This window comes from Branchiostoma belcheri, unplaced genomic scaffold, assembly GCF_001625305.1.
Source record: "Branchiostoma belcheri isolate BF01 breed outbred unplaced genomic scaffold, Haploidv18h27 scaffold14, whole genome shotgun sequence".
Taxonomy (NCBI): Eukaryota; Metazoa; Chordata; class Leptocardii; order Amphioxiformes; family Branchiostomatidae; genus Branchiostoma; species Branchiostoma belcheri.
In genome coordinates this window covers 4,451,342-4,476,002 of record NW_017802824.1, presented here as the reverse complement: position 1 = coordinate 4,476,002, position 24,661 = coordinate 4,451,342, and the positions used below count along the sequence as shown (strand labels likewise).

Here is a 24,661-nt window from a genome sequence, read left to right as displayed (position 1 = left end):
TAAAGCCGTAAGTGCAACATCTATTGCCCTGGAAATGGCTATGCTGAAGCATTTTTTTTAAGAAAAGTGCGTGTTTTCTTGGAAATTGTCTGAAATAAGACTGGCGATAGTGAAACCCTCGACATATGCGTGCATATTGACCGGTAATATGAGAAGTCGGTAAAAGGGGTCATTGCAAAGAAAACTGTTCATTTGACCGCTTGAGGCACGCAACCCTCCCCCTTCAATCTCATGGGGTTTCTGTAAAACGTTCTTTCTTGTGGCGCAATCATATGCTTCAAATCATCGAATTACAGACAAGAAGTGCACGGTCATAACAGACGTCGTCATTATTTATTGGAAAACTCTTTCTTTGATCCTAAGCCTCGCCGTGGGATAGAAGTAAAGTACGGTGTCTTTGTGGCTGAGGGGCTACTCGTGCACTTCCATTAGTTCAAAAGCTATCAGAATGGAGAAGGTCTTGACGTTGGAAAGCCTGTCAAAGTCTAAGGAGCACGCATTAGTGGCTCCCAATGCCGGATCAAGAAGCGCTGCATCCTGCGTTTGCCATTCTCCTAAGGGCATCGTAATACAGGAAAAAATGACAATGCCCTACGTGCACTTTTTCAAAATGGCTATGATGATTTGCAACTCTATTTATCTTTTCTTATCACAAAAACGCACAAAAGTCGTAACTGACTACCAGCATCAAAAGTTTGATACAGTTTTGTAAGCAGAAGCTGTCTACATGCAGACAAATTACATACAGTGCGTGCTTTTTAAAACATGCTTAATCTAATCCATATTTCGTCGATGAGATACAAGCAGAACATTAATAGTACAGAATAAATCAAGCGACTGGAAAAATCCTCAGAAGAGCCAGACATTTCTGATAGAATCTACTATCTGTCATCAGAGAATTTTACGTTGCTGATGAAAGATAGCAGTTGCTATCTAAGCCGTCAGACTCTTCAGAGAATTTGTATGATTTATTTTGTATTACATCGTCCAAGGTTGCGAATACAAATTCACAACCAAACTTTCCTCCACTCAATCCATCTTAAATTCATGACGCCTTGCCGTTGCCAGCAACGACCAAACCCAGCGCCATTACTCACGGGTTCACGCACATATACTAGAGTTTCCTTCAGGATCATTCACTCTATATCACAGGCCAGAATGTGCCGTTTTTATCATGACTACAACATGCATAAAATATCCTAGTGATGTATATGCAATCTGGCAGACGATTAGAAGCAAATGGCACCTCAATAAATATCATCAGCTTCCACATAAAGTTTAAAGGTCATCGCTGAGGCCCATGAAATGTTACTTCACATGGGATTTGTTGGCGCGATTTTGAAGGGCTATTGACCCCAATGAATGCCAATTACACCTTGTAATTAATCTAAGGAACTCTCCTGGCAAAGAGTAGGGAAGTGATTGATTAACATTACGTGTGCCAATGAGGCACATCGCTGTGGGCATAAGAACGTATATCGAGTTATATAATGTCATATTCTTCATCATTAAAAACAGAGAGATTTACGTTGACTCTACTCAATACAATAAAACTCGTCTTTGCCAGGAAAGTGCATTGCAGCTGGCGGCATTATGATCCATCATGTAGGGCATTGGCTGAATATTCATGGCCATTAGGATTATGATTGTAGATTAAATATGTCAATAATCTGGTACTATATTCTTGTCATATTATATATATTATGTCATTGAACTCAAGGTAGCATTATTTTTATTGTTTTTCATAAACAATAGAATGATACACCACAACAAGAACACATGTAGATACTAGAAGGAAAGTATATACCACTTTTCAAAAATAAATTCAAAGAAACTGAATAGAAAGCACGTTTATTAATTGAACCGGCATGTGTAAAATATAAATAGAAATTGAAGATATGGCAAGTAAACTATTGGCAATTAGAAGGAAGCAACGAAAATAAATGATGATTAAATGGGAGGTAATGACTTCAAATAAACTTCTTAATATGGTTAAGGCCACTGGTCTCAATCTGGAGTTAGATACTTGCCATTACCAATCGATAGTAAGGATACATGTACAGGCAATAGTTTATTTTGTTTATGCAGAAAACATAATATTTAAGTAACAGACCTGTTTTTTCGGGTGTATCTGACAGTAAAATCTAAAACACTTCTAGAACTAATAACATGATAAAGATCATAAAATAACAACATTAATACATGTCAAACAAAAAAACAATATCCAGGTTACATACCAATATCAATTGCCGCTGATAATATGATTATTAAATACCCTGTAAATAAGTACGGTTCGTTGTTCCAGTCCGAGATTGCTCCAAAACTGAGCCCATAATATATATTATGGGCTGCACGAAACCTTAGATTTACCAGTACCAGTAGAGTTGGGTAATGTTTACTTTGATTTTGTAATAAACACTTCTGAACTTTACAATGGCAGTAAATAAAAGTCAAGTACGGTAATGCCGGACTTAACAAGGGTTGTAAAGGAAATCACTGCAATTGACCTTTATTTACTACCATTGTAAAGCCAGATACTGTGTACATAGTAAACATTACCTGAATTTACAACCTTTGGTAAATCCAACTTTTCGTGCAGTGTAATGTTGCATACTGCTACGGTATGATGTTACTTTAGCTGATGGGTAGTGAAGCAGGTGTGGGCCGTAGTCCCATAACCATTTAGACTGTGTACGTGTGCGGGCTCTTACTAATGTAGGGTGAGACTTCCACCTGAACAGTGCTGACAATGGGCCCTTCCCCGTACTGAATTGAATGTCTTTTCTTTTACTTCGGAAGAACTTCATTATGCGGTAGAGTTTGTCCCCGATGCCTAGAAGACGTTGATGATTGCCAAGCTCCCATCTACACCATGGACACATCCCTGCTATACTGAGTAACCAGCCAATAGGTTAATGAACTCTCCACGTAATTAAATTGCACCAGTCAGTGGATTTCGACCAAATTGGAGAAGTGATTACCTATTGCCATAGCTTACCCATACTTTTGGTCATTATCGAGAAGAGTATTAACGTTTCAACAGGAGTCTTTATCAGACTGTGGTCATTGGAACGTTAGAAATGACTTCGTAAGTAGTTCTAAATGTCACTCAGTCAATGTGGCCAAATAGTGACCTCATCGGATCTTTGTGTAATGGAAATAAATTCCACGGTATTAACTCTCGAATGGAAAGTAATGCGGTACTAAATATGCTATATATCATTGTCATCCTTTGGTGGCACGCAAATAATGACGTTCGCGTGATGATATGATTGGAGGATTTGTATAAGCTCCTTGTACTACCATATAATCTTGTCCCAGTACGACTAAATGCTCTAAGAGATTCCTGTAAGTGCTACAAAGACGAAAGAATCAGTTACTGGAACTCTACTCGTTCAAAACTGTTGAACTAGAAAAATATTATATTCTGGACTTATATGCATTATTCAACTTTGATAGGATTTCCTTAGCAATGCTAGGCAGGGTACAATGCATGCCTTTTCTCTGTTATACCACGCTCACGTCTTGTACATGTATAGTCTGTCCCCCACTCAAATGTGGTAATGCTGTTTAGATATATGACATCGGGCAAGAAACCATCGATCGGCAGACTATACCGACATTGCGTGGCAAAAAAAAAGCTTTTTACATTCAAACTACTCAGACTAAACATCCTTTCTGGTTCACTGTAGGAACCTAAATCTACCAGAGGGAATTCACTCCCTCAGCAACAGATGAGTTGTGCATTTTTAATGATTGTGTCAACAAACTTGATGCACTGGGCTTTGGAGATTATTGTTTGTAATCTGTCATGTCAACGAAGTACAATAGTTTTGAACGTTCTTGGAATTTGGAGAGCTATAAATAAGAATTTGATGATATTGAATTACATACCAACGTTGTTTGGTGTACACAGGGGTATCTGGACAAAGTTAAAGCACAACTTGGAGTACATGTAAACTTGTACAGATTGTACTTTACCGTCACCTCGTGTCACATCCTTGACATAAGAGTACAGTGACACTCTCCCGGGACATCAACTTTAGATCTGTTGGACGTGCAGGAATTCCCAGACGTGCTGTATGAAACTCAACTTTGCCGCATCCATCTTCGACGAGACGGAGTGCAAGGTCAAGTCAGTGGCACTCATTTTCTTCGCAGCCTTCCTCCAGGCATTCGCCGCTGCCAGTAACGAGGAGTCAACGCCAGCCGATTAAGTGAAACGATAGTGGAGTTCACAACCTTAGGGAAGAGCGAGTAATGATGTTCACCATTAAGGTAGCGACATTTGTCATGGTCAGCGGCGCCTTTGTGAAGAAAGTCCCCACGAGGCAGTCACTCGAAACGGTACGAGTCCCAGCGCCAGAACTACTCTGGTTAAAAATGATGATATCTGAAGTTTTACTAGTCTTCTTTTTTTAAATTACCGAGAGACAATGTAGGCTCTTGATGTGGAACAAGATTGCCTGCTGCGTCTTGCATGCCATTGCATTGCCGCTTCTTCAGCAGACTATGTCTTAAACGAGGACAGATGTGTGTAAGCGGCGTCGCTCTTCCAGTGCCATTTATCATACTTAAATGTCGGATTTCACATGGCATTTCCCTCTAGTTAAGCCGCCTATCCATTCCCTTTAAAAGGAACAACTGTATCATGGGCGATACAAATGCCTGCGCATTGAGTAAGATTTAGGGATATCTGAGAACATCTATCTTCGTGTTATAGTTGTCTCCAAATGTCTTAACTAAATCTGTATCCGCCAAACCCACCGCAATAATGATGTGCATGCTTAGTTTTAATAGACTGCCGACCATATGCCGTTTTTGCTTTTACCTGAGGGTATCCAGAAGGGATATCTGCATACATAGGTCCTGACTTTTCACTGGATTTGACAGACTCTCCTCAATTAAGCCCTCCCGGAAAAGGGGGTATTACCGGAAAGATTGTCCTTGTCCAATTTGGAGATGCCTGACGCCAGGCAATGCCCATTCTTTGCCCACCTATCACCTCCAAAGTGTCAAGTGCATTTACAGTTTAAACGAGTTGAAAGTATATGCAGCTCTACTCACAACCTTAGTTTCCGTGTCTTCAGAGCGGGGGGCTTAGGCGTGCGTAAAATACTAATAAAGGGCAAAGCAATACCGATACAGCCCCCGTTACATTTGGCAGGCCTGTTTGCAAAAGCCCTTTACCAAACCCCATTATTTTGTGAGAAATCTTCCACCAATATTACTTTCTCGTCACGTTTGGTAGCAAGTTGAAATTCGCCGGCTGTTCGTTGCCGTGTCAGTGTGGAATAACAGGGCATTAGGTCCTGTGTAGCGCGATGTCACCAAAACTATTCTACCTTATACCATTATTTCAGGCTTCCGCTTCCGTGAAATCGTACGAACGCCCTTCCTGAAAGGAAAGACCCCCACCAAGCATCCCCAGCCACGCTGGATTAGTTGGGCGGTGCTGGCTCGATGTGTTGTAAAATCACCAGCTTGTTCACATATTGCGGAACCTAAGAATTGCTTTAAGCACGGCGAAATGCAAATGAGGTTCTCTTATCACTTTGAGTCAATGGTTTATTTGTATTGAAGTTCTGTCACGTAATGTTAGAGTAATCGATTTTGACGGCTGCTTTTCGCAGCCTATCGGGGCTGCCTCACATGCGCGAATGTCAGTATTTATACGCCGGGCGTACAGAGTCCCGTCATTCTGTAGCAGAAGGCGGTTGACTGCAGACACTCGTCCACAGGCTATCACCATGTATCCATACAGGAGATACGCGATACAACTGGTAGTGGTTCTCTCCATGGCCATGAAAGGTAAGGGGATCTTCAAACCATTTTACAGTTCAGTTGAAAGTGGTAAGCTCCATCTTATGGGATAGATAATTGGTTATCAGTTTGTCGTGCAACAAAATTTTGGTTATCTAGCCACACCGTGCACTTTCTACTTAGGCAATCTTTAGTGTAGAAATATGATGCTAAGTAGCTGTTTTGGTTCTTCATTATTGAATGAACTGCAATATTTTAGACCATGCAGCGGTGCATTTTTTTACATCTACCTCTCGTGTTTTGTGCTTTTAACAGCCATGGCATGCAATATTTCCTTATCATTTCAGTTATCAAATTGAATATCTAAATCTAGACGCCCGTCTTAATATTTTATTGGGTTTGCATTCCTCATTGTCGCAGCTGATTAGCAAAGAACAGTAAGCCTCTCGGTGTGCTTTGTTATCTGTACGACCTTAAATCAAGGGTAGATTCCATTTTGGACCATAAACCATTTGAATTTACAGCTATTTGTAACAACATAGGAAATTGCCTAATGCTTTACCCATGTCTTTACATCATCCTAGAAGTCATTGTTATCACAAAGGGTATTGAAATAAAGTCCCATTTTCCTTGTTGAGTATGTAAAGGGCATTGACTGTTCTTATAGAAGAACAAATCATCGGCTAAGACGCCTACGGCACAATCTATTACAGAAACGGTTACTCATTATTTTGTTCTCGTTAGGATAAAGCCTTCATGCGTATCAGACTCAGTAAGGCTTTGCCTTCCTTAGCAATAATCTCCGCATCTATTAATTTCCTGTAAGGAACAGACGCAATCAAAAAATGATAAACTCCTTGATGACTGCTTCATCCCATCTATATTAGCTGGCTTCAAACGCTACGTGGCTTTTAATCTCTTCCGCTTGTACAATAACTTCATGTTTTATTAAAATTTAAATGAATAACTAAGGCGCCAGTTACCACTGTGACCCCAGGTATGCGGTCGGAATACGAAGTGCTTTTATTGCCTGGCGCTACCTGCAGCACTGTCATCTCAACTTGTAGGGTTTCTTGGTACGGGCTGCTTGAAGAACACCGTTCATAAAAATTCCGTGATTTGTTGGCATTGCTCTTCTACTAACTCTATTGGCAGCAGTGCCAAATGCCAGGGATACATCCCCATCAAGTCTCTTCTTTCATAAATGGCATTAACACATACAAACTTGCTTATCTTGCTTTCTACAGGCAAGAGCTTTTTCTTCTTTGAATCACTTATCACGACTTAAGGATCTATTCATCCTTTATCATTGTGTTGTTGAGTCAAGACAGGATTTCAAAAGTCCACCTGGGTACCTATATGATTGATTTTTAGTGCTCAGGCTTTTGTGCTGAGTCAAAGGAGTGTAAGAATCATCTCTACTTACTTAGATACTTATCAGGACTGCAATGATGCCATACAGACGTCCGTCCAGATACAGGTTTTGTCTAGAATCACAGATAAAAAAGATCCACAGAATGCGGCATTATAAACTGCTACAGGTTAATCTGCATTCTTTGCATCATTGATTTTGTATCGCATCAGACTACACATACTTACTCAAGGTAACCCGTTGTGCTTGAAGTAGTAATTACTATTTGCTTGTGGAGAATATTTGCAGTACGAGGAGATCGAGAAGAGGTTCTTTTACTGTGTTACATGTTACAATTTGACTGCATGAATGGCACAAACCCATTTCTCCAAACGAAAGAAGGAGTAAGAATGGACCAATACCATCTTGTGATCCAGTTATTCACGTCAGAGCTGATGCATTGATGTTGTCTTACTTCAACTGTATCTACCAGGCATCCACCGTGAACAAGTACAATTTATGACCCAAAGTCAGCATATTGTCCCAAAATGAAAGTTCTGCTGCAGTGATGGCATCAGCGGCCGGTCGGCTGAACCTAAGCTGCGTTCCTGAGCCGTTCATTTCAGCTGAAATGCCATAGGGAAAAGGGCATATCGCTGTAAGAGCCACGTTTATGGCAGGAAAATGAAGATCTACGCGTTACGCTCATGGTTGTTACGTGTATGAAGTGTTAGGATTACATTGAACGCCAGCATATAAGCCCATTGCTTGATAAAATGAACCTGACCGTGCGGACTCTGGAACAACATTAAGCTATTTTATAGTCAGGTTTTAAAGACAGTAGTTGGAATTTATTTCGGGATGGGTATAAGAGCGCCCTTTATGCTAGTTCCACATGCATGCATATTAGAGTAGATATATGTTGAATACTAGTATAACCTTCTTAAATTATTGCTATAGTCCAGGAAGTAGAAGGTCTTTATATTAGAGTGCCATAGTGCGATGGGTATGGTCTTCAGTTCTGGAATAATTGAATTACTTGTGAGGTTTACAGAAGTCTGCAGCCTCTAGAACCACAGTTTGTCGACACATGCATGTAACACTGCTTTTATCATAACTACATCTGTGAGCATGGTTTTCTTTTTATCCCCTCGCGTTTGTTGTATCAAGCGATGTCTCCCCGGGCGTCAGCTGCAATGAGTACTTTTATCTAACTTTCATCAGGTTGACCTGCAACATACCGTCCCTACTCCCCCTGGCTAAGAACCACCATTATATTTTGTCGTGTCTTTTCATCTTTCGGCCGGCGTAGGAGACATGTTCAGTAAGCTCTCTTTTATAGCCAGAGAAACATGGTAGTAAGCTCTTTTTCTAAATGCCGAGAGCACCATTAGCTCAAGAGCCGGATGGCTTGGAGGGATTCGTCATCTTTACGTTTATAGCGTAAATCAGACTGCAAACTCTGCTCTTGAGCTCCTTTCTCCATCGAGTACGCAGATGTCGATCATATCTAATGGAAAATCGTTACCCAAAGATAAGAACCAAGAGTGTTTAAAAGTTATAGAGATTTTGAAGCACCTGTATGTAGCTAGCCGCTTTATGGTGGAAGAGGATGAATGTACCGAAACTGACTCACACTTAGAGTGGTTATGAAGCTGCTATAGGAACACTAATACTAGATCAAACACAGAGGCGGACAAGTGGAGGTTCAATAGACCGTAAACCTTTCGTGCAAGTTGAAAGGACATGTCTCATGGCATGCAAATTACTCTTTGAACTTTTATTTCATACCCATTAGCATAAAGCATGTTTAGTTTCTAAGAAGGCAAAAAATGAATACATTTTCATGACTGCACATCAATATCCTGATCATGTACACGGGACAAGACAGTCACATTGCCATGTTATGCAGTAGCAGACTGATTCATTCGCACAAAAGACGTAAAAAAACTTCAACTTTTGTTAATTGTAATCATTAAAAGTATAATGTAAGCATAAGGTAAGCATATCCAAGAGCTGTTGCTTTTATGTAACAGGTTATCGCCCTTGTTAGCATGCTATATAGCTAAATTCAACAACAGTTTGCAAAATTAATCCCATTTTTAGAAATCAAGATAGCATGTAAACATCATCAAAATACCAGAATCATATTCTGATTTAACACATATGGCTAATGGAAAATCTAATTCTAAATACAGCATTGGGAATGAGACTTGATTTAGAATACGCATTTCAAAACAACCTGCCGACGATTGCCAAATCCCATGTACTAGCCAACGGGGCGTACTAGATGCCTGTATATGGGTAGCTGGAGAACATGTAAGATGTATTGCCAGCTGCAGCCCGGGTACTAAACTATTTTTATAGACGGTACTTTATCTAAAACCACGTTATGGCTCCAACATAAGCTAAGTATTCTTGGAAATGTTTTGAGGACAATTCAAAAGAACCTGCAGTTAAAAGGCCCATTAATCAAGTGCTAACATCAGCAGTTGCAGGCACATACTGAATTCTACTGAAAGCATTAAGCAGCCATATTTGGCAATTCAGGCTACTAGATCATCCTTGACCCTCTGGCATTTCAGCAATAACATAGTAAACGTAATGAAGCTATTCGTTCCGGTGGAAATGAGTCCAAACACAGCTTGCAATGTAATAAAGGCAAATCAAGATCAGTCTTATTCAGGGTGTACGCACGATACAACAGTTACAGATTACTTTGTTAAAGTAAAAATTGCATAACGACGTGATAAATATGCCATTGCAGACTTTATGTTAAGAAAAATATGTATTTTTTCAGACACTATTTTTGCATTGTAAATTTTACCACGTTACACAAGCAAACGAGAACCGCCAACCACGGGGTGCCCCCATTGATGTCAACCTACACAGAACCATAACGTATTGCGGTGCCACGCACAGCTTCCTTTTTATACATTCCTTGCCAAGATAGGTACATGCATCACCTGAAGAACAAACCGTGTCTACCAAGGTCGCTGTTCATTGCAAGCACATATTGACACCACATATCATATTCATGACCAAATCATCCATTTCCGAAGCTGTTACCTAGTACCTCTTGACCACACTAGTTTGGCAAGCAACCTGGTATGTTGAAAGACGATACAAATACATTTCCGTAACGTGCATTCAGCATTTTCACATATTTTGCAAGGGTAAAGACAGTTAGGATTTGAATTTCATGGGCAAGAACTGTATACAGACTGTTGAAAGTATGATGCCACAGCATCCATTAGACACATTAGCATTCCATGTGTCAGGAGTTGAAGGTCTTGAAGACTAGAGCTGTCAGGCGTTGCGTTTGATCAATGGTTCGTCTATTTGGCGACAGTATTTTGTTAATCCCCGGGGATTTTGCTCACAAAGGCGCCGTGATATGACGATGCAAACAGATATCGCATGGATGATTTCATTCATTATTTTGCTGTAATTGTTTTTGCTCTGTATAATACAGTCATTAGGTAACACATAACACAAAGCTCGTTGTAGCACATTCCCCAAGCTTCGTTGCCACATTGAATGCATTCTGCTAAAAATCCCTAAAATCGCTTCTGATGTTCTTTGAAGATTGTCCCCATAGTTTTAAAGGCATCAAATGCAATTTCAGGTGGCAAAACTGGCAATATTCTGAATAATGCAATCTTTGTGATATTGACACATACTGCCCCACATTAGCACATTTGAATCAGTATTTCATACTTTGGGCATTCAAAACTGCAGAAACAAGCCCAATTTTTTTCTGAATGGTACCCTAAAAATCAATCCAGGTCCTTCCAGTAACCGTTTTTGGTCAGAATTTTTGCTCCATGAATGCCAATATCGGGGCAGTGTTGCTTTAACTTAGATAAGTGACTAGAATATTGACTTTGAAAAATCTGGTTTCCAAGCCCTAAAAACTGCATTGGATGCCTTTAAGAAACCAGGAATCCAGTGTTACAAAATGAAAAAAGTTTCTAGCTGGAAGGTAAGTCAAGTATCCAAACTAATATGGAAGAGAAAGACGTAGCACCACATACCAAAGTAATTACCATTTCAGATATTGAGTTGTACCATTTATTCCCTATTGAGTCCATGGCGAACAGTTTCAAGTTATCAGGGGGTTTAGGTATGGCCCTTCAAAGCATGAAGTTGTAGGGATGCCTTAAATCAGTTCAGTCATGATATTTCATGGTTAGTATATTTATTACAATCATGCGTATCGTATGTATACAGACAAAATAGGGACACTGTTCAGCCATATAGTCATACTTCACAACACTGCATGGTAATTCTTCAACAATATATTGACTCACTGTTTTTCTCCACTCTGGGAGTTCTCTGTGCCAACATCATGTCATTACAGTATCATGGTGCTATTCGTATTCAAGCGTATACAATACAAAAACAACAGCAACGAAACTAAGTCCTGTAAGTACTTTCTGTACGTTTTGCTATATTGTTTTGTTTCTTGTAGTATTTTTTTTAATGTGTTCTGTGTCCAGGGTCCCACTGCAAAGCAGTGTTTGATCACTGAGTGGGCCACCCTGGCTAAAGAAAACATAAATAAATCAATAGATATTACTACACACAACAAAAAAGAAAACACATTTAGATTCTAAGCACATCACTTTCCTATGATTTGTGGATGATGAACCAAGTGAGCAATAGCTAAGACAGAATATTGATTTGATGTGACCTACATACAGTTGTCAATAGCCGTTAGCTTTACGGCAATATACACTACCGTAAGTCAAAATTAGATTTACTTATGTTCATATCGTTTGCATGATTACATGAGCTTTAAACACACATGGAAAACTTTCCGTCCATCGATACCTTTGGGAAGAAAATGTTACATGAGATGTTAACATACTGACAGGATTCGATCTAGCGCAGCTGTGAGCTAAAGGGCCATTTCACAACTGTAACAGGACTCTTCTCTCCAACATGGAGATAGGTCAGATACATCCGAAGGAATAGCTGTATTTCTTTCCGTAGCAGTCAAGTCACGAGGATGCCTACAGTAAACCAATCGCCATACCTACACAATGTGACATGTGCTGTTATAAGGTATTCATGAATGCTCATGCTCAGTCGCTTTCCCTCATGAAAGCAACAACTTAAAGTAATTAAGGCAAAAACATTCAATATATGATATGTGATATTATAACTTAAAATAGCAACCAATAGATAAAATATTATTTTAGAACATTTAGTTGAATGTCAATTGTAAGTTTCCATCATGGAGGTAACCACATGAAGTCATTGAGGCAACTGCATTTAATATATGTCATATTATAACTTATAGCAACCAATAGATATCATTATTTGAGAATATTAAGTTGAATATCAGTTGTAAGGAAAAGAGGTCAAATTTGATATATTCATGTTTGTGTCAAACTCCACGTAAAGTTAGTTGTAGTATGAATGATCTACAAATATATTATCATGCTTTGAAATACAGGGTATTGTGGTTCGATATTAGGTGTAGGAAAGAATAAGTCGAAGAAATTTGGCATCAAGCGGAAGGAAAAATTGTCTTGTCTCGCAGGAAGAGACCCAATTATCTCTGCAATTTCATCCTGGCCGCTCATTTTACAGCCCTTGTCTGGAAGGAGATATTGAGTTTCAGTGAGATCAAAGAAGGTCAGACGAATGAGACGGCATCTTTGTGGTTCATCACTGTAATTCTCTCCGTGATACTTCACCCGAGACGTACTTTTAACTCTAATTTAAAATGATCGAAGTGGTGATGAAAATTATTCTAATGATACGGCCCTGAAGTAGGATGACCGATAAAACCAAGTAACGCCAGAAATTACTAGTTATTAACTTTGTTATAGGTGGTGTTTTGCTCCAGTTTTCAGCTTATGTCAATAGTGGTGGGTACGAAAGCTGGTAATTACAGAGTCTACATTTTCCATCATGGCGCGGCATCCATCAATGTTCATTTAGATTGGTATCGATCCGTGTGGAATCCCATTGCAATGGTGATGCAGTGGTCGATTGTCGACGCCTGGCCCCCCGAGGCAGCCGGCTTTGAAGTTCAGACATATTTCAAAATAAATCACAGTCTTCTTGCTGATAGGTCGTTGCACACGGCGAAGAGGCCACATTTTAACCACATTTAAAGTGATCTAGTTTATTTAACGACGCCGGTTTGGTATCCCCTGGTGCAGATTATCACAACAAAATTCACCTTGATTGCAATATCATTGTAGATTCGATTAGATGTTATAAACTAATCTACGGCATCGCATAGAAGGTTTTATATGTATTTCTATAATCATTATGCAATTCACGTTGTGTAATTGACCTTCATGGTTTGGGGATTTAAGGACTTATTTTCCAGGAAAAAAAGGTATAAAAGAATTGAATGTTGTCAAGATTGAAGGAATGCCATTGACAGGATCAACAGCATGAAATGTTATAGATCAGAATTTACCCCTAATGGTCATAGAGTTTAATTTACCTGATAACTACCTATTTCATTTATTGATTTTCTTTGCTCTACCATAAATCTCTTGATACTAACTGAGCCCTGGCTTTTTACCTAAAGGTCCACATATCGTTGATACTCCATAAGAACTATGAACTGCATTTACACAAATTATATGGTTGAAGTTACGCGTGAGGCCCTTATCTCTAAACTAAAATAGTACTGTTCTGCTTGTGCATAGAAATATCGATTTGATTTACACGGCTGCTCCTTGGCGCTTACGACTATTTCGGTTATGATACTATGATTTAATAATCGAAGCAATGAAAATTCAGAGCGGCGCATAGTCGACCACCTGTAGTTAGATTTTCTGTTTTATGTTGAAGTTTATTGTTTGGTCTTTCACCCCTCGTCTCATGGTACATGTATATTAGCTTTGCGCATGCAGGCACTGTTGTTATCGTCCACTGCTTACGGAGGAATCGTGATGTGCAAAATAACGCTATCTGGCACAGGTCACAGTGGTAACACGAAGAGCAATTATATGTTAAAGTGATCAGTCATTCTCATGCACTAAGGGGATGTGCATGTAACCTCTGTACATATCCCTACAGAGGCGGTCTCCACCACGGTCGCCTTTTTGTCATTTCTGTAATACTTCTTCCCACTGTAATCCCTTGTAGAAATTGCCTATGACCTGATGGTTATTACACGACGTGCACTTGAAATATTGGCGTCTCCGGAGTAGGCGGGGTGGGGGTTGTAACACAATCTTCATTCTATCCTACCTCTGATGCATGTTAGAAATTGCACACGCGTATCCCTCTGCAGCTGCATGGAATTGTAACAAAATACAAATCAGAGCAAACTACATTGGCTTATGATTGCTGATATATCCTATTTCAAGGTACCAACTGTAACAACACCAATAAACCAATCCCTAAGTAAAGCCACAGATATTTGTTAAGCCCAGATTAAATATTTAGCATGCGTAAGATCTCTCTAATACTTATTAGAGGTGTTTATTGTCAGACTTATGTCATGTAATTCCCGGTTGACTGTCTGCCAGCGCCACCAAGTAATCCGCTGTGGCCATTAGACAACATAACTACGCCAACGCGGTAATGGAGTTGAGGAGGCGAATACACTACAGGAATCGAATCACAATTAGGAATCTCAATCTAGCTTACTGTGGTACTGAATCTGACCCTGTACTGACTTCGGTACAGGTCTCATGGTACTCTTTGTCACCACTGAGAATCTGAGGGCTTTGTAAGTCACTGAAACTTGTAAAATACTTTAGTCCCTTAAAAAAGGGTGCCTGGCATCACCCTTTGATAAATACGTCGTCACTACTATAAGTATACTATTCGCGGCGAATACACTACAGGAATTGAATCACAATTAGGAATCTCCATCTAGCTTACTGTGGTACTGAATCTGACCCTGTACTGACTTCAGTACAGGTCTCATGGTACTCTTTGTCACCACTGAGAATCTGAGGGCTTTGCAAGTCACTGAAACCAGTAAAATACTTTAATCCATAAAAAAGTGCCTGCCTTCACCCTTTGATAAATACGTCGTCATTACTATAATTAATACTGGTCGTGGCCATTCCTTGATGTACCGTTCTTTTACAGCTAAAAAGCTTAATTAAAGTTGCTTAGCACATACCATACCAAATAAATGTATTCAAAATATTAATTCATGGAATGTCAAAGGATAAAACTCTACTATATAAATCTATAATCTGCCTGATATATTTCTTGATTTATCGGTTTGTATGAGCTATACAGGGTTTACGGTTAATTCTGGAAAGCCAGATGCTGGGAGAAGGGTAAGTCTATTATGTACCGACATACCGTCTACTAGAATTAGATCGTTTTAATTTACCACCTGTGCCAAATTTCCATAAATTTATGACAAATGTGTACAAATTAAATCTAAAAATATTGCATTATGTTACCTGAGGCCAATCAGGATATTGAACATTAATGTAATTACAAAACAAGATAACTTAGACAGAGTTATATCTGCATAATTACGTGAACACCAGAGGATAGCTCATACAGTGAACAATCAATGTGCACCATGTACAGCGTAAATAATTACCTTAATCATTGCATTGGGGGAAAGGTATCTATAAAACATTCAGCCATAAGGTTATTTGAATTAAAGTTTGATTAACTGCAATCAATCGTTGACCCGTGTGGTATCAATTATAGTGTGAAGTAGAGCATGAAAGATGAATGATGCACTCGTGTATCAATTCAAATTCAACGTATGTCTAATCTAATTAATGATGATATCCAATGACAAATGATATGGTAGTCAATGAACTGCGTTATTTATGTTTTTAGGTTCTCTGCTGTCTCTGAACTATGTTAGTGTAAGGATAGAAATGTGTTTGTAATGTTTGTTTTGTATTCTACCCTTGATAAAGGTTGTATTCTACTCACATATTCATGAGGATGACTGCAGAACAACTGTGAAGGCTCAGGATGCCATTTTGACCAATGACACGTCTGAACAGGGGATATTTTGTCTAAATTAATTGCCCATTTCACCAGTGCAATTTTCCACTACCTCAACTGCCTTAACGAGATCGATTGGCGCACCTGATTGCATCACCAAACTGCACTGGAATCAATTGCGCCCATTGCCACTGTCTGTATGTGTGATGGAAGGGCTGGCTGGCTCCAATACCATTCTATAAAATTTATAGAGCAATGGATACACTATTAAATGGATATTGCATAAAACGGGTCAGTTCGTATAAGACGGCCGTAAAGAAAGAGGAGAGAGTTATGTGTTAGCTCTCCTTTCCCTCCAAACTCGATGAAAAGGGACTACATTGCTACAAGAATTAATGCTGGCATAGTGCTTGCTAAATGACATATCTTTTGTTATATTTTGCCTAGCAGTGTTATGAAACGTCGTATCATATATCCCTTTACTGATAATTGTCCAAAATAGGCTGATTGATGGTTGAAATTCTCCAAAGTAATGCCACACCTAGACATTCCGCCTTTTGGATACCAGCCAGTTTTCTGAAGAAAATTTACTTTTTCCTGTGTCAACTGAAGCCATGCGTGCCCGAAAAGACTAAAGTCTTTGTCAAACAGCTCGATAATGGCCTCCCATTCATCTTGTTTTATCACTTGATCTGGGCCTCCTCTACTAGGGTTTTGCCGTGGATTTCTAGGATAAAGTTTGATCGAAGTTTCCCCTCATACGTAATAGATATGAGCAGCAAGTAGGATACGGAGTGTCATGGTATAGCAAAATGCTCTCAAACGTTTTGTTTTTCGACAAAGTTGAAGCACTCAACTTTGTGTAATGCTATTTCCTTCGGTGGGAATAGCTACCAGTGACAACCGATTATTCTATCACTTGCAGTTTGTATATAATGTCCTTACAAAAAAGCAGCCATACGTAAAAGGGTAAACATATAAAGGCAATCTTCTAAGACTGGTAATTTCATGATCTGGAGTGTTCCTATCAGTAAACCGGCAAACCGTCTCCACCTTCCACAAGGCAATGAGTGTTGTAAACGAATTTGCCATTATAGATATCCGATAAGCCTTTTGATGTAATAACACATTGCTACCCCTAAGGAGAGGGAAAGGGTTCAATCCCTATTAGCCTATACCGTATACTTAAATTTGTATTCTACAGATTTTACATACATACAGACTATAGCATTTTCTGCACATCATTTCATCTCTAATTGTTACTTTAAATTTTTATGATGATATCAGAATCCAATTATTTACTATCGGGTCCAAAGTGGACCCTTACTTTCCCACTATTCCTTACCAGGAACAAAATGCTACTAAAATCAAAGACCCCGCCCATCATAGAAGAGGTGGTCAAATTCAAAAGAAGAAAATCATATCCCACAAAACTAGTACCAAATGTTGTAGAATGTATTTTTACGATACACGTTCTCTCTCTATGTATATATATATATATATATATTATTTTTTTCACACATGTTGTTTGTACTTGAAATTAGCTATTGGGCATGTATTTGCAATAAACATGATATATCTTTCCAGTAAATGCTGCATCGTACCGCAGCAAGCCTCAGCCGACCTCGGTGCTCTTGGGCGGCAGCGCTACCTTATCTTGTGGATTCGATGGGCTGGAGGAAAATGAAGCGGTTCACTGGCTCGGCCCTCCAAACCTACACTACATATCCGAGGGAACGTCAGTATCTGGAAAGTATCCAAGGATGTTTATCACTGGTGAAGGCAACTCAGGCGACACCACGGGCGTGTATAACCTCAACATCAGGGATGTCAGACTGGAAGATGAGGGTGTTTATCGGTGTAGCACCTTTTCACTGAAGGACCCAGAGGATGTCAAACTCACTGTCATAGGTTAGTGTACAGGCATCAATATTCTTACCGCCCCCTAGAAGGCGATACATGATACTTTATGTTCGTGCACTGATATGGCTAAAGTAGTTCTAACCTTTTAGGAGAAGCAATTACATCTTGGAACAATGCCCATGTGAGCCAATTTATACTGCCGGTGCTTTATCACAAACATTATCAATGATGTGTTAAGATAACTAGAAATGTTACACTTGCAAAGCAACTACATAATGTTTACCTTCGCATATGGTTTGCTCTGTTGATTCTTACTCAAATACATTATATATGGTCAGACAGGAGTAAATCGGTAATATAAAAATTGCAACAATATGAATCCCAACACCAGTTACCATGATGAGAGACGTCAACAAATCAGGTCTCCGATCAGGTCAGAGGTCAGTGTTTGGAACGGAAGAAGAGGAAATGCATCAAAAACAATATGTTTTCCTTCGGTAAACATTAATTTACTAATTGCAAATATGCAAATAGACATGTGATTTGCTTATTTCTACTAAACCCCGACCTGATGATGATGATTTCTGCACTTTTACTAGTACCACCAGTGAGGCCTCCCATTATCATGGAGAGGTTTGCAAGCCCCAGAGTGGCAGGACAAAGTCTACAGTTGACCTGCCGTTCTGAAGGAGGTCGCCCGCTGCCCTCACTGGCGTGGTACAACGGTACAACCCGGCACTCAAGATTCGCACACGCCGCAGGATCTGTGGATAACGATATGATAGAATATGACATGTACGTGCCATTCTTAACAAAGTGGGACAATGGCATAAACATGACCTGCGTGGCCGACCAAGGTTTACCCTCATTAGTGATGCCACAGAGGACCTCCATCACCATGAACGTGCTTTGTAAGTAAGGCAAAAAATGTTGTACTCAATTATGGAGAGTGGGCATGTAATTTAAGAGATAGTATTAAAGCTTTTATGTTCTTCAGACCTTGACCTTAACCACAAGGTTATAGACATACTGTCGCCACGAATATTTTTGGAAGAAATTATCGTGGGCAACTGCTATTTTGTAGAGTACAAAAAATCAAAAACGAGCTGCATGCAACCATATATGAGCCTTTCATAAAGAAAAATGGTTCAAACAAACAAACAAACAAAAAAAACAAACAAAAATAAACAACCATTACTATCCATTGTCTCAATGAAAAGCGACCTGCATGCAACCTTATATGAGCCTCTCATATATAAAAAAATGGTTCAAACAAATGAACAAAAAACAAACAACATCTTGCTCTCACGTGCACCGCCACTTGAGATACTATGTAATTCTCAGGCACAGAAAGCACCATATAGCTATCATGTGTAGGTATTGTGGAAGTGCGTAGTCATAATTTTGCCATATTTGACCACATCAGATCCTCCGAAGGTGTACGTCCCGCAGTCTTACTTCAGAGTACGTGAAGGTGAGCCGGTAAACTTGACCTGTACTGCCGAAGGGAACCCCGTGCCTGTAGTAACGTGGAAGAGGTTAGGTGGCGCTCATTGGCGGGGCAACAATGACAGGTTTGCCAGACAATCTCTAACGGAAGAAATGGTTGAAATATTTCTTACATTTCAACATTTATCACATAGAATTACGCTAGTCTCTATATGCTGCTCACGTCGTATCACTTTTGGACCGTTGTCTCGGCAATTTGGAATGCCAATGCTACCCGGTTCATATACCATTAGATAAACCATCCATGAGCGGTAACATTTCCATACATCTAGAGAATTCCTCTTGCTCGCTACATTTTTCTTCCTACGACAATGTTCTTGTTCGAGTTGTTGAATCCAATAGGCTTTCTACATGTATTAAAAAAGTGTTTGCCATCTCAATGGGTGGCTATAATATGCTGTGTATATTACAGGGGACACTCGGATATAATCAAGGCAGTGTCAAGGTCAGATGTGGGAACGTATCAGTGCAAAGCCGACAATGGCATCCCTCCTTCAGACGTAGGTTCCATAAGACTGGACATCTTGTGTAAGCATATTCCTTTGGACTATTTTTAGACCTTAAACCTTAGGTTTACACCAGATTCAATGTGAAGTAATATACGTAATAGTATACTGAATTCGAATTTTACTTAGCATGAATCATAAAATAATAATTATTATCATTTTTTTTCTAGTTACTATCCCTGAGCTAGTGTATTTTTAAAATTGTTATTACTATTATTGTTTTATCATTAGTATTGTTTCAATTATTGCTTTTGGTCGATTTGTTAGCAATGATTCGTTATTTCTCGCTAAGTCTTTGTGTTACTTTATTATCTTGCGTTACCTTATTTTTTTTATCTCATAATTAATATTTTTATAATTATTACTATCAATGTTACAATTATTTTTTTTGTTTTTCTGTTTGTATTTGTCATTTCTTGTGAAGTCTTCCTGTTATTCTATCTTAATTTGGTCAGGGAGCATAAAAGGATACTCCTGGTCGTTTACGTGTATGTAATAAACCTGAAATAAATAAAAAAAAAATTATGTCATAAAGTGCATTGGTATACTTCCATACCTTTCCAGATCCTCCATCAATTCAAAAAACCTTTGATGAAAAAGTCAACGTGCTTTACGACAGTGAGGAAGAGTTTTTCCTGGAATGTAAAGCCGACGGAAATCCGACGCCCCGTGTAAGGTGGAGACGGAAGAACACAGACCTGTACTTCAACAACCCGTTACGCTTCTCACGTCTGGACTATCAAACAGAAGGGACGTACGAGTGCGTGGCGGACAGCTTGGCATTTTCAGAGAGCGTGAAAGAAGCAGTGATAGATGTCATTGGTACGTAGCTACATTTTTTATCTGATAGTTTTCTTCAACCACTGAGTTAAATACTACTTTTAATAATTCAAGATCTGCTTTGTGTAGTAGATATAGATAAATGTTTCTGGTCCAGTTATGATCAGAAAGTAAGTTGCAACTGCCATTATAAATTGCATATGATAGCATATGATGTGTTTACTGACTTTAATCATGCATATTACAGAAAGTTATTAGTTCTGAGTATGTTCAACAATTTTTTATTGACTATCTCGTTTATTTTCTTGTCATGATATAATCATGATATATCCTAAATCCCATTTTTTAAATTTGGTAATTTTTATCTACTCCGTGTGTTTTCGTATAGTTATCAGAATGTAAATGTTGGCGCAATTCATGTTTAATTCCAATGATCATGCCAATGCCAGTATTAATAAAGCTGACTTTGAATCTGAATATAATCAACATCAATCAATCAACTTGAAGCCGTTGGCTAAATTATGGCTTGCTGTACAATTTGGTTTCTTAACAGTTCTGGCAAATTAAAATTGATAAGTTATTCGATAAAATCCATATCATTACACACTAATTACCTAAATATAACAGTTTAAAGTTCAAAATTAAAAAAAATATATTACATCTAACGCCAATGTCACCCCAACTCTATTACTACTCAAGGTAGACCAGACATTCGTGGAGACCCCGAGACTGCACACGCCACACAGGGGAGCTCAGTCACGCTGCTATGTGAGGTGACCTCTGATCCGCCTCCTGATAGCATCATCTGGTCCTGGCGGAACCCTGAAGGTCGGGAGATTACACTAACGGGAGGCTCTGTGGACGGACTCACAATCAGGGGGAAGACTACGGATGACTACACGGAGAGTTTGATGATACTGGATCACGTCAGCAGTGCGAGCTCCGGGGATTACATATGCAAGGCTACAAACATGTTTGGATCGGACTCGAGGGAATTTCGAGTAATTGTGACAGGTCAGTATAACGTAACCGGCAATGAGAAGACTCAGTATTCATGGCCATGCATACTTAGATTTATTCATAAACTCCTCTTTAAAAGGATTCGTCGTTGCTACTTACTCGACCCTTTTGGTGACTGCTTTCATTAGTTGAATTTTGATGATGATGGCTGGTTCTTTCTGTCTAAATATCTAGGAAGGTTGTCCTCCCCTGCAAGCCAATCCTTGATCTGCATGACCTACTATAGAATTTTACTGACAGCCTTAATAACCAGACTCATTATAAACTGATATGATAAACACAGGCCAAATTAAATCATGATAGGTGGATTCAACTAAAATTTTGAAAGGACGGATATTAAAATCATTTGTCTTAACCCAGATGTTGATATGTTATATTGCGTATAATTACTCTGTTTCTTTATTGCCTAGGGCCACCCGTCATCATGATTGCAGTTGTTACCGGTGTTCTGGTGGTATCAATTCTTCTGACACTGGTGGCTATCATCTTCATCATAAGGAGAAAGGATCTTATCTGCGGCAAGAAAGAGAAAGGCAAGCCAGCTCTTACTCTTAAATGACATACACAATATACTATATACATAATTATACTTGAATGACACCTGGCCTTCCAATTATACATGTATCACGAACTTGTTATGTGTCAAACGTTATGTATTTTATTGTATAGGTAATTTTATAATTATGACTCAACTTAGTCATGTATATGTCTATGTCCGTATGTATAAAGTTTAACGTATGTGGGGCCTGATATCAGCCATGGCTTCCAGGGCATCCATTGTATTGCGATGTTTGCAATTGTAATAAATAAATAAATAAATAAATAAATAAATAAATAATTAATTAAATAAATAAATAAATAAATAAATAAATAAATAAATAAATAAATAAATAAATAAATAAATAAATAAATAAATAAATAAATAAATAAATAAATAAATAAATAAATAAATAAATAAATAAATAAATGATATATGCGTTTGAAACATCAACATTATTTTGTTATATCATTACCTCAACATTTGTCATATCAATGATCGCTAAGGGGAAGTAAAATCTAGAAAAAAACTTATTAACATATGTTTTATGTTTTGTTTCTGAAAATATTAACGCTTGTAATTAACACGTATTTGCATGTGATGATATGCACATTTTCCAGGAAAAGATTGTAAAGACGGTCAGCCAAAGCAAGTGAACCTTGAACCATCCGACATAAACCTGGATGTTCTGGAGGCAGCGACCAAACCCCTTCCTCCACCCAGGATGGCCAAGGATCCGTATGCTATAGGGATATCATATCCACGTAGGTGTAACACTTTTGAATCAATACTCAGATGACGAGAAACCATAACAAGTAGTCATAGGTGACAATTCTCCGTGAAGTTTATTTTGCAGATTTGGAACAATAAGATGTTTCTGAAATATGCATTTACTTCAATATTAAACTGCTATGGTGAAAATAAAACTATGTACATCATCACGGGCATACATGCAGACGACGTATAGAATTACATGCCGATTAAACAATATTATGGGAATCCTATGTTTGAGCTACGAACAAGAAAAACGGACGGACCACAATACTCCTGCAGGAGGTACATTCTCGTTCACGGAGTAAATATACAATATACGACAATGATGGATGGAACTTTTAGCGTATCAAACTAAGGTACGTACGGTACTACTTTGAGTTTTTCTGGATAATCTTGCCTTCCTTATGCACAGGTTTAGCCGTCCCTGCGCACAGCTATCCAACATCTGACCGAGGGAGTCGGAGTGAATGTAAACATCAGTCTCCACATAAGTACAGGCACAAAGGATCTCGCCCTCAAGAGGTATGGAGAATTAATGGTCTAATCTGCTGTGATACTTCAAAGTGCAGTAGATACGAGACCTCTAATGCAGAGTTTTTGGATGCACCAGTGACATTTATGGAGGAGACGTTTCAAAGCAATATTGACCTTGCTGCAGTTTAGGTCACGTTGCACAAATATGTCTTACAGCCAAACAAAGAAAATAAAAATACCGTATGCGCACTCTACATCGGCCCGCTGTCGCCTCCGGTATACATTCGACCGTTATAGTTCTGCGAAAAACAGCATAATAGAATCCAAGTTACTCACGACCCCTTGAAACTAAGGGTTAAATGGATTGCAGATTTGATGCTATATATAGAATTCAGCTGTGGACTGAGCCAATAGATGACATTGCTTGTAAACTAATCGAACTACTGGTGGGATGAATCATTGCTATTTTTTCTCTCTCTCTGGTAGGAGATTGAAAAAATTGAGCGGGAATATCGAGCCCCTCGCTGGCAGCTGCTCTCTGAGAGAAAAGACGTCCATCAGTACGACGACGCCGTCGGGGAATTCGAGGACTACCACGGAGTTGGAAGATACTGATGCTTCACACCTCCATGTACATGTGTATAGTGTGTAACCCATGGTGACTATGATTATGAATTCCAGATGCGTGCATATTCTATGTGGAGCAGAAAATCGTTGGTGCATGAAGTGTGACAGCATTGATGACGACTGCTGTCTTTAATATCGTTGGACTCATCTGTTATGTCCTATAGATAACATGACGCTGTGCTTTTTTATTTCTGTGATATTTATTACTGATGAAGTAAAGTTTGGTCACACACACACATTCCGTTGCAATATTCTAGTCATGTCCGTCTATCTCGGTGAAATGAAGACCATCCACGTCACGTCAAACCAGGTCAGCAGCGGTGATGGGTCAGGCTTTGCGGCACGTTGTTTGCGCTCGGCCTATCTATCTGCCTTCATCAGTGGCAGCTCTAATCCTATACTACAGGGGCTCCGGATGGGACAAGGCGGTGGCAATTAGCTCGCTTTCCAATGAGCTTATCCCGTGCGTTATGATCTACTTTTATTGAACGCCTTCAGAGTAACCGTAAATGTGTTTGGGGCTACCCCGGTTTGCCATATAAT

The 24,661-nt window shown here is 39.1% G+C and overlaps 1 protein-coding gene across 1 annotated transcript; it reads left to right on the top strand.

Annotated features, from left to right (window-relative positions):
- Window positions 1-5,750: 5,750 nt before the first annotated feature.
- Window positions 5,751-24,106, top strand: LOC109464574 (cell adhesion molecule-related/down-regulated by oncogenes-like). Its single transcript, XM_019761579.1, has 9 exons — window positions 5,751-5,811; window positions 17,615-17,938; window positions 18,490-18,801; window positions 20,470-20,727; window positions 21,385-21,699; window positions 22,116-22,238; window positions 22,864-23,013; window positions 23,430-23,539; window positions 23,978-24,106. The coding sequence occupies exons 1-9, from the start codon at window positions 5,751-5,753 to the stop codon at window positions 24,104-24,106; spliced, it is 1,782 nt and encodes a 593-aa protein (XP_019617138.1).
- Window positions 24,107-24,661: the final 555 nt, after the last annotated feature.

Coding starts and splice junctions, on each gene's coding strand:
- LOC109464574 (XM_019761579.1), top strand. CDS start 5,751: ATGTATCCATACAGGAGATACGCGATACAACTGGTAGTGGTTCTCTCC. Junction 5,812..17,614: donor TCTCTCCATGGCCATGAAAG/GTAAGGGGATCT, acceptor ATATCTTTCCAG/TAAATGCTGCATCGTACCGC. Junction 22,239..22,863: donor CTGCGGCAAGAAAGAGAAAG/GCAAGCCAGCTC, acceptor CACATTTTCCAG/GAAAAGATTGTAAAGACGGT.